The sequence below is a fragment of the Orycteropus afer genome, unplaced genomic scaffold (genome assembly GCF_000298275.1).
Source record: "Orycteropus afer afer isolate SDZICR_OR568_19922 unplaced genomic scaffold, OryAfe1.0 scaffold00096, whole genome shotgun sequence".
In the NCBI taxonomy this organism is placed as follows: Eukaryota; Metazoa; Chordata; class Mammalia; order Tubulidentata; family Orycteropodidae; genus Orycteropus; species Orycteropus afer.
Genome location: NW_006921683.1, coordinates 1,510,651 through 1,521,695, shown reverse-complemented (window position 1 = coordinate 1,521,695; position 11,045 = coordinate 1,510,651). Strand labels below are relative to the sequence as shown.

General features: G+C 39.9%; 1 protein-coding gene across 1 annotated transcript in view; it reads right to left on the bottom strand.

Annotated features, from left to right (window-relative positions):
- Positions 1–3,619: 3,619 nt before the first annotated feature.
- RYR2 (ryanodine receptor 2) overlaps positions 3,620–11,045 on the bottom strand; it is a 1,099,979-nt gene continuing 1,092,553 nt past the window's right edge. The window contains exons 103-106 of the mRNA XM_007942720.1: positions 10,483–10,547; positions 6,623–6,723; positions 5,059–5,110; positions 3,620–3,715 (exon numbers count right to left, since the gene is read on the bottom strand). Coding sequence (XP_007940911.1) covers positions 3,620–3,715; positions 5,059–5,110; positions 6,623–6,723; positions 10,483–10,547 — 314 coding nt within the window. The remainder of the gene's footprint in view (positions 3,716–5,058; positions 5,111–6,622; positions 6,724–10,482; positions 10,548–11,045) is intronic.

Genomic DNA, 11,045 nt, shown 5'->3' with positions numbered 1-11,045 from the left:
CTTTCCTAATAAATCCCATAATAAAAAATATTGTCTGTGAGTTCTGTGTGGTCAGTGCAGCAAATTATTGAACCCAACAGAGAAGTAGAGGGCTGTGGGTGGGACAGTTGGTGTCAGAATTGGTAAAAAGGCTAGAGGGTGGCAGCATGTCTGGCCTCATAGGAATAAGCCTTGGGCTGCTGATGGTGATTCTGTCTCCCCTTCATGAGGTTGGAAGAGGTCAGAAGATGCTCCCCCCTGGACTTTTTGCAGGAAATAATAATGCTGATAGAACCCCCCCACCCCACCCCCACCATTTCCCTTCAGGAGGTCTTGAGAAGGAAATGAAGAAGAGGTATCCTTCTAATTATCGGCCAGCGATGAGGGTGGGAAGTGACTTTTTGAAGTGGCAAGGATCTATTCCTTTATTCTTCCTTCAACTGTGAGGTCTCCCAGAACCTCACTGGTTGAGGGAAACTTCCTCTCTCCTAATTATATCCTCTTTCTCTCTGCTTCCCCTTTATCACTTCTGCTAGTCATCTCCTATGGCTCTAGAGCCAGGAGCAATCATTCAGGAAGAGTCTGTTTTTCCAGTCTGCAAAGTAGAGGAGGCAACCATGAATTTGTTCATTCATCTCTCACCTGTACTGCTGTTGTATGTCAACTCTGATTTTAGCATTATAAATACAATACTTGAATCTATCGGTGGACTTTATGTACTGTAAAAATATTTATTCCTCTCCACTGTATGCTTCCTCTGCAATGTTTCATGGCAAAGGAGAATGTGCTCTTTGATGTTTTATAGAGCTGACCTGATTCATTTTATTCATACTCCTCAGGGCATAAGATCACCTCCCTGAGCAGGCTCTGAAATTCCCACAGAGCACCCAAATGTATTCCTTTCCCCAACTAGAAATGATACCAAAAGACAAATGCAAAATCTAGGTGCTATAGCTTGGATGTTATGCCAATAAACTGCAAAATGACAGATGGCATGTCACCATTGCCCAGCACAGTCCTTGGCATATAGAAAATGTTAAATTACTAGTGGAGTGTTTAATATACCACGTACTAATCTTCACTTAAGGAGCTCTGCTGCTGTAGTAAATCTTCACTTACTAATGGATTCCTACTACATTACTGAGAGATAAATTTTTCCTGAGCAAGGAAGTGATGTACTTTCTAAAATGAGAGCTGTAAAAAATCAAACAATTATGGAAATAGTGAATTTTCTTCTCATTTGAGGTTTTCAAGAAACCTGGATGATCTCATGACAGAAAATATGGTGAAGATATACATAATAATCAGGTGTGGGGCTGGGTGATTACAGATGTCTGGTGACTCTGAGATTTCATAATCACAAATGCAGAAAATTTGCTTGTTGTGGTGGCTGTTAGCTGCCATTGAGTCACCAACCATTGATTCAGCCTCATGGTGAACCCAGGCACAACAGAATCAGACCATTATGATCTATAGTGTTTTTATGGGCTGTTTTTCATAAGTGGCTTGCCAAGCCTTTCTTCCTAGTCTGGCTTATTCTACAAGTGCCACTGAAACATGTTCAGCATCATAGTGTGAGACCATGTCTCTATATAACCACCCTGTATGTAACCATTTTAAGTATGTAGCCATTTTGCAATATGCCTCAGCATTTACTTCACGCTTTAGTGCTTTAGTTACTGGAAAAACCACAAAGAGTCCTAACTACCCCCACCTCATTGATACTCCCAAGCATTCTCCTTAGCAACAACCAATCAGTAAATGGTAGAGAAATACCTTACCTAAAATAGTTAGAAACGACAAGTTTGTGGCTTCGGCCCACGAGACAGAGCCAATCAAGTAGGAACAACTAGCAACTTGAAAAATGTCAACCAATCCTGTAATTTTCTGATTGAAACTTCCTCGTTCCTGCTGTACCCCCTATAAAAACCCCATTACCCCTGAGTTCGGGACTCTCAATCCTGAACCGCTGTGTCAGTGACGGTTGAGGGTCCGAGCTCGAGCTTGAATAAACAACCCCTATGCTTTTGCAGTGGAATCGGCTCCTTGGTGGTTTTTGGGGATTCAAGATCTGGGCACAACAATAGCTATAACAAAGCCTCCACTGGACAGGTGGGTAGTGGCCATTTATGAAGTGCATTGGCCAAGAATTAAACCTGCACCTTCCACATAGAAGGTGAGCATTCTACCACTGTACAAACACTGCCCCCTGAAAATGTGCTAATCTTCCTAAGAAAATCTGACAATGTTCAACATTTCATGGTAATATTTGGAAATGCCGTATATTCATCTCAATTTAAGAGTTCAAGGTTTTATACTGCATCCTAGTTGCAAGTGAAATAGAGAAAGAAGAGGGTGCAAAGTTAGTTAAATAGTTTAATCAGAGCAGTTTTACAATTCTAAAATTAACAAGCAGACTTGTAAGAAAAGAGCTCCAATGTTTGCAAAATGACCTTGCTTCCATTCTGAATCTGCCTTTTTAGTTGTAAAGATCAGCATTACATTTAAAAGGACTCAAAATGGAGTGATTTATAGTATCATCCGTGTTTTGTGATGCAACTGATGAAATCCCTGAATGGATATTGCTTCAGCTTTAATATTAAAAAATGGCCTGCAAGAAGTCCTTAATCCACAACTGATCACAGGTGGCCAAAAGAAAAAGAAAAACCCAAAACGACTGTCAAATTCATAATGTATCACATTGTTGGCTGATGACACTGGCTCCAAATATACAATTAAGCCCACGACACTTTATTACTATGAATATAATTACATGAAAGTTCTCTCACGTTCTGAAGATTTTCTTTTTTGTTTAAACTTGCATAATAAACATGCAATGAATTATTTCTTTTGAAAGTGTATTTTTTGCAGTCTTTTTGTGTTCATACAAAGATTTCATAAAGTTGCAATGTTGCATCAGAGCATTACCAAAATAAAAGCAGGAGCACACGGGGAGGGTAAATGTGAATTAAGCTGAATAAGAAGAGCCTCCTCTTTTCCTGAGTCACACCACTGTCTTTTTAAAAGAGTATGCACAAACTGCTTTCTTTACCCTCCCCCACCAAAGAAAAGAATGAAGAAATAAAATCAACTCACAAAGTGAATCTAAGAAAAAAAAAGTCAACATAAAGAAAATAAAGATTTTTTCATGCACATATCTTCTGCATAGCTCAACCCACATATAGTAAGGCACTATTTCCTTTCACAACTGGTGTCCACAGCAATCTGTTAAGTGCTACAGTGCTCAGTGACCATTAGAAAGTTCCTTTCAGGATGGTGAACTAAAGAGACCAGGTGAGTGTGATATCACGCTTCTCTGGGGAATCCCACACTCCAAGAGATGTCCAGAGTCTTAGAAGAAAAAGTTTGGTTTGCTTATGAGAGTGTCCAGAATGGTTTCCTTTCCAGAGTTCCAATTTTGCTGGGTATGAATTTAGATTATTCTGCTTTCCTCGTTCTTAAAGAAAATACACAAAGTGGGGGGGAAAAGCACAGTCTGGTCTTCAGAAATAGCTGCAATGCTCCCAGAAAGCATGCAACATTGGCAATTCACAAAATCAGCAAGATGTTTCCAAGGGAGTCAAGAGAAGCAGAGAGAGTGTGAAAAGATTTGGTTTCTAGAGGTAACTGGGGTCTGAGTTTAATTTAGTTGATCTTCATACTGTTTCCGGAAACAATCTCCTGCTGGGAAAAATTCCCAGCACCTTTCTTGATACATCTTCCAGACATAAGATTCCTGTAAAAGGAAAGGAGATGTATTAACATTGTGTCCTTCCCCAAAATGTGGCTACTACAAAATATGAGATAGAAAGAAACTCAAATTTGGTGTTGCACATATCACACATAACTGGAGAAGTTTCAGATCCATTTACATCATTCTTAAGTAATTACAAACCAGTTGCTACGGAGTTGACTCTAACTCATGTGGGCCACATGTGTGTCAGAGTAGACCTGCACTCCATAGAATTATCAGTGGCTGATTTTTCAGAAGTAGAGCACTAGGCCTTTCTTCCAAAGTCCCTCTAGGTGGACTTGAATTGCCAACCTTTTGGTTAACAGCTAAAGGCATTAACCATTTATACTATGTAGGAACTTCCAACTACCTATAAAAACCAAAAACCAAACTCACTGCCATTGAGTCAATTCTGACTCATAGTGATCTCCATTAGGTTTTCAAGGCAGTAAATATTTATGGAAGTAGATTGCCCCATCTTCCTTCTGTGGAGCGGCTGGTGGGTTTGAACCACTGACCTTGCCACCAGAGCTCCTTAACTACCTATATTAGCCTTTATTTGTGTCTAGTAATAAACAATCAATCAATCTTCATTCTGATCATAATATGAGAAAAATATATTTTTTGTGGTATACCTTTTTGAGGACTCTTTCGAAACTATTATTATTATTATTAAGTGTATCCTAACTACTTCAAGAGAGCTCTGGTAGCCTAGTGCCTAAGGTACTTGACTGCTAGCCAGAAGGCTGGCATTTCAAACCCACCAGCCACACTCCTCAGAAGGAAGATGGGGCAATCTACTTCCGTAGTGATACTGCCTCGGAAACCCAAGGAGGGGTCGCTATGAGTCTGTCAGACTCGACGGCACTTAATAACAACTACTACTACTACTTCAAATTCAATCTATTAACAATTAGAAGTGAACAATACTTGCTTGGGGTGGGAGATGTCAAATAGCTTGAGAAGAACCTCAGGCAGTTAATAAGCAATTATTTTGAACTGACAATAATGCTGTGAGTTGAAGTTCAGTTGAAATCTTCTGCTGTCTGATTAAGCAATCAAGAACATTATAATTAGGAAGACTCAATTTTTTTATAAGAGGGATTTAAAAACCCAGACTCAGCATTTTCAGTTAAACAAACTTATTTGTCACATGACATTAGATTCTAACAAAGGCAAATTTTCCACACTTATCCAAGATAACAGGAATTTTATATTATGATAAATAACAAAGCTAATTTTGGAGGGTGATTCTACCCATAAGGTTTAATGCGCATATTTTATTCCAATGTGCAGGGATTTTATAATTTCTTTCAGAAGATGGAATACAGTCACTGTTCACGTACCTGTCCTGTGTGCTCTGTTTCATCTTTGTTTATGAGATACATCAGAAAAAACCTACAGGTGCAGAGAGACTTATCAGAAATAGATTGTATAAAAATATCAGCCAACACAGATAGGAAATGATATACATATTTTATGTTGAATTCAACTATACTTGGCATCAAGAATATAATACAAATGCATTTTCTGGAAAATTAATTATATTGCACCAGAAATAAGTACAGAGGTTTTCTGACTTGACCTTTCTGAGTTGATGGGTGATTTTCATCTGAAGACACTCTGGCTTCAGGTTAGGAATAGAAACATTTTTGTCAGAATCAAATCAACACTGATGAATTTTAAATGAAGAAGAGCTTAATGAGAAGTTCTAATTTCCTGACCAAGTTTCAATTAAGTATAGTTAATTCTGATTTTTCCAATTTTCATACTAATGAAAATATGTTCATTAAGGTCAATTTTTTCCCACAAAAATTTTGCAGTGAAAATTTGATAGAATTATTTTCTGCAATTTTTCATATCATTTTTTTCCAGTGGAATTTCTACTACTGAGAAGGTGTTTCGTGGCCTTGTTTCTTCTAAGTTCCATTTTTCCAAGTCAGATTTTATTTTGTATTTTTCATTGGTTACTAACAGAAATATTAATGTTGAATTATGTAAAAGATTACTAACTTTGAATTTACTTCTTTAGTTAATTCCTGAGAAAACTGTAGCAATGCCCTTCAGTGCTGTCAGATGGCTCTACTGTGCTGAATTATCTATCATATTGCTAATCCAGTGTTTCCATATACTTCAAGTCCCTATATGTGCTGACAGTACAAATAAATGGGTCCAAACTGCAAGGCAAACATGCTGTAGGGACCAGAAGTTCAAATTTCTTTGTGAAAACATCTCAAAGGAGGTAGAATTTGGCTAAAGATCAAGTTCCCTCTGCTTGCTATATGCCAGGCTCAGTGCATTTGTATCCACACCTATTCAAACATGGGGCAGGAATCACAATCCCCATTGAGAAAACTGAGGCTCAGAAAGGTTAAGTAAGGTACCTAAAGTAACACAGCTGTGACTTCCAAAGCCCACATATTTTTCTATAATGTTACTCTCCATTTCCTCTGTTTGATATTAAAACTGGGTCAGAAACTAACAATATGGTACCAAACTGTAGTACTTAGATTTTTATGTATTTAAAAAACTGCAGCTTTTAGTTGTGCTTCCAATAGTGCCTAAGGGGATCAATAAGTCCTCAGAAAAGAATTTTTTCACAAATCTCTAGGAAGCGGCTGAGTGTTCCTATTCAAATGGAAAACTCAGCACTCAATCCGCTCCCCCCTTTCCACTTTTCCATTTCACATGAGGAGGTGAAACCTCATTACTTAAGGGAACCTATTCAGAGGAAAATAGAGCCACTAGCTGTTGGTCTTTTCTCGCAGAGATTTCAGAAACTGGAAAATATTGTAAAGAAAAAGAAACCAATCTTGCTCGCTCATGTTTCATGAACTTCCTGAGCTGGTGTGGAGGGCGGTGGAGAGGGTGTGGGGAAGAAACTCATGACTGGGAATGGTTCACACTCACAGGTAATTGGCCAAGTTGTGTTCTTGTAAAGTGTGGGTTTCAAAGCCATGTGGAACTGTGTCAAAATAATCATTGCCTATTCCACAGATGAAGCATTTGGTCTACAAGGCAAAGGGAAATATAAAAATATCAGATTTCAGAAATCAAAGCAAACTGAAAACACAACTCACCACTTAAAAACAAAAACAAAAACAACAACAGCTACTGGGGAGTGATTCTCATTCACGGCAACTGCATGTGTGTCCAAGTAGAACAGTGCCTTATAAGGTTTTCAATGCAGCCACTGATATTTCAGAAGTAGACTGTAGATTTCAGAAGTAGATTGTCAGGCCTTTCTTCCAAGGCACCTCTGGTTGGACTGCAGCTGAGAATGGTAACCATCTGTATTTCCCAGGGACTCCATTCACCATTTAGGCCCAGCTATTTTGCTTACTCAATAAATGTGAACAGAAAGATAATATGGAGGTTGTGCCAAGCACATGAATAAAAATTTAACTGTTGACATGACTAGATTATGCTGTTAGTTTAAATGCTCTTTAGTCATCAGAGGTAAGAAGTAACTGATGAAGAAAGTGCAGGATGATTATGGCTGAAGAGCAATGTCCTTATCTTCTCCACCATTAAGTGACAATTTCTTGGCCTAGTGATCCGGCCCCCGGGGATGGCCTCAGGGCCTCGGGCAGTCAGCTGCCACACCCTAGTGATCCTTCTTGCTCATGACATTGATTAAAGTTATCTTGGCAGAGTTGGATGTGTCCTCAACTGACACTGCAAACTTGGTATATGACTGAAGGAAGTCTGACAACCAGGCGGAAAGGTGTAGGTGGCCTCCCCTTTGTGGAAGGCCAATGCCAAGCTATTCCAGGAGGGCCTTCCATGAGCTAGGCACTGTGCTAGGTACAGGATTAATGCTAGGAGACTCTGTTGTTGCTGTTAGTTTCTGTCAAGTCAGTTTCTGACTCTAGCAACCCCAAGCACAATGGAACAAAATGTTGCCCAGTCCTATGTGATCAGTTGTAGATCAGCACATTTGTGATTCATAGGGTTGTTATGTTGATTTTCAGAAGCAGACCACCTGCCTTTCTTCCTAGTCCATCTTAGTCTAGAAGCTGCACTAAAATCTGTTCAGCATCATGGCCACATGCAAGCCTCTGCAGACCAGTGGGTAGTGGCTGAACATGAGGAGCAGCATTGGCCAGGATTTGAACCTAGATCTCCCACATGGATGGTAACAATTCTACCACTGAACCACCACTGTCCCTGTGGGCATGTCCTGAGAGTAACATTCATCTTTAGGAACCAAGTATATACTCTGTCCATATTTCCCTACTCTCAACCACACTTCTCTTCATGCAGGCTGCATACAGCACCTGCTTCCATCTACCCTCCACTACATTGTTAGAATTGCATACATTATCAACTCAAAGGAATTTAATCATTATTATCCTCAGGTGACTCCAGATGCTCATCTTCCCTGCAAATCAGAAGCTGTTTGATACCATTGAGGCATGTTTGTTGTTCTTGTTGTTATGTGCCGTTGAGTCGGATCCGACTCATAGCGACCCCTCCTTGGGTTTCTGAGTATCACTATGGAAGTAGATTGCCCCATGTTCTGTGGAATTAAAAATGTAAATACGAAATTAGAAATGTAAAATTAAGGTAAAATTAAAATGTAATATTTTAATATAGCAATAAGAGGCCACTATTAAGGCCAGCAAAAGGGCGGGCCCCAGTTCCAGGAACTGGGGCGAGGCGAGGAACATATAGTTTTGCAATAAGAGGCCACTATTAAGGCCAGCAAAAGGGCGGGCCCCAGTTCCAGGAACTGGGGCGAGGCGAGGAACATATAGTTTTGCAATAAGAGGCCACTATTAAGGCCAGCAAAAGGGTGGGCCCCAGTTCCAGGAACTGGGGCAAGGCAAGGATGACTAAGCCCTGAACTCAACCATACCATGTAATTGGAGAATTCAAACTTAAACTTACCAATCGTTTGTACTCCCTCCGAGAATTCAAACTTAAACTACCAATTATCTGTACTCTCTCTGACCACCCCCTTGTAGTTTTGCCTTTAAATACTGTGTAATTTTGTCGCTGGGTGCTCTACTCCTCTGCCCCTGCGTGGGATGTGAGTCGAGCTCCAGCGCGCTGGAACTTCGAATAAACTCCTCCTGCTTTTGCATCAAGAGACGTCTTTCGTGAGTGATTTTGGGTGGCGTTATCCCTGACTTGGGTTGTGGGAGCCCTGCTGAAGGGAAACCCAACAGTTCCTTCTGAGGAGTGGCTGGTGGGTTTGAACCACCAGCCTTCTTGTTAGCAGTCAAGTGCCTTAGGCACTATGCTACCAGAGCTCCCTTGAGGCGTGTTCATAATGTCTTAAATGATGCCCTATAATCAAGATGATTAAGATCATTTATAAAAGTCTTGCTGCCTTACTGTTCAACAACTGCTGATGGCAGATAAGCTACATTCAGCAATTTGGGAGAACAGTCAGGCTTTTACACTACCCGGTTGAATGTTTCTCAGACTAAACAGGTTCAAATCTTAACTCATCAGCTTTACCCATAAACCTGTTCTTCCTCTTGGCTGACCCAGGTCACATAACTGCAGCACTGTCCATCTATGTGTCATCATTTCTTGCTCCACTTTCTTCATCCCCTGTATCTGGCCCATCTCCAAGTCTTTTTAATTCATTTAGTTCCCTGCTTCCTCTGTGGCACTATTTTAGGAAAATGCTTCCTAACTTCTACCTAGGAAATGCTGACAGCCACTTCTATGTCCCTGGTCTTTCCAGTTTCTAATTCATCCCTCACACTTTAAAACAGTTTTCTTTTAAAACTATAAATTCATTATTTCATTACTACCCTCCTTAAAATCCTTTTCTTGTTTCCTACAGCCCATAGATTAAGCTGTAAATTTTCCAGATAAGTTAATAGGCTCTTTAATGTTGTTGTTGTTGTTGTTTGCTGTCGAGTTGGCCCCAACTCACAGTGACCCCTCTTTGAGTCGGCCCCGACTCACAGCGACCCCTCTTTGAGTTTCCAAGGCAGTATCACTACGGAAGTAGGATTGCCCAACCTTCCTTCAGAGGAGTGGCTGGTGGGTTTGAACCACCAGCCTTCTGGTTAGCAGTCAAGCACCTTAGGCACTATGCTACCAGAGCTCCCAGCTCTTTATTAGTTGGCCATATTCTCCAGTCCCATTGCTAGTCATCCTGAACCACTTATGCTTGCAGGAAAAAAGGTTTTTCTTGTCATCTGGGTTTTGGTACATAACCTCAGATTGTAGCATTCTCACAATATACAATGAGAATGGCACCCCTGGAGATGGGCAATAGAGGCCGGGTTCAAAGTGGTTTCCTAAATTGTCCTATTTTGTCTCATACTGTCAGACCTCTCCAAAGACTGTGGACACCTGTATAACCTTCAGGCCTCAGCTGTACTTCCCTTTTGTGGGATCATCCCTGAGGCTTCAGGAGTGAATTAATCACCAAACACCAGGGATGCCATACTCTAGACTGACTCCCATAAAGGGCTCATCACTCTTTTCTGTAACTTGTCTGTTTACTTGTCAAAGAACTGATATTTTTGAATCAATGGTCACTGTAATCATAGGGGGCAGAGTTTATACCATGCTGCTGCTTATATACATAATACTGTTTGTAGACCATATTACAGTTTGTATATACCTGTAGCCTACTAAAGTCCCAACAAGCACATTGGTCAATTACAATATATTTATTTCTTGAATTAAAAGCAATGTCCTTCCTCCTTTTTCCCATATTCATGATTGTCTTGATAAAGGCAGTGATAAAAATCAGTACCCAAAACTAAAAAAGTGAAGTCAGAAATGGAGAGACTTACCTCCATGTCTTCCTTGACTTGTTCCTGTTGGTCTCTTAATTCTCCAAAAGCATCAATAATTAAACCTGGTATTCAATAAAGACACAATGTAATCCTTACCAACCAGAGAATAATAATGAAATTTATAGCACCTTGATGAATCCTTTCAAGGAAAGGGAAAACACACAATCACCTTGGAAAATCTGTAGAACATGGTAAAAATATGAGTACACATGCATCCAGTACTGAGCTGGGACAGCACTCTGTTGTGGGGTTATTCCTTTAGCACCAGCAGAACATGCAGTAATGAAAAAAGTATTTAAAAATGAAGAGAAAAGATGGAAAAATCTTTACAACTTGGCATACAAATGTTATGCAATTACCTGTTTCCTTATGAGAAAGAGTAACTGAGATTTATGGTTATAAACTACAGAAAACTTCAAGAATAAAATTTTCAAGTCCTAATTTGGAAATAAAACATTATCCTATTGACAACCAAATATACTGAGAAAAATTTGCCTCAACAATGTACCAAATGTGAGTGACCAATATGGCAGCACTGAGGATGAGAAAGACATAGAGAG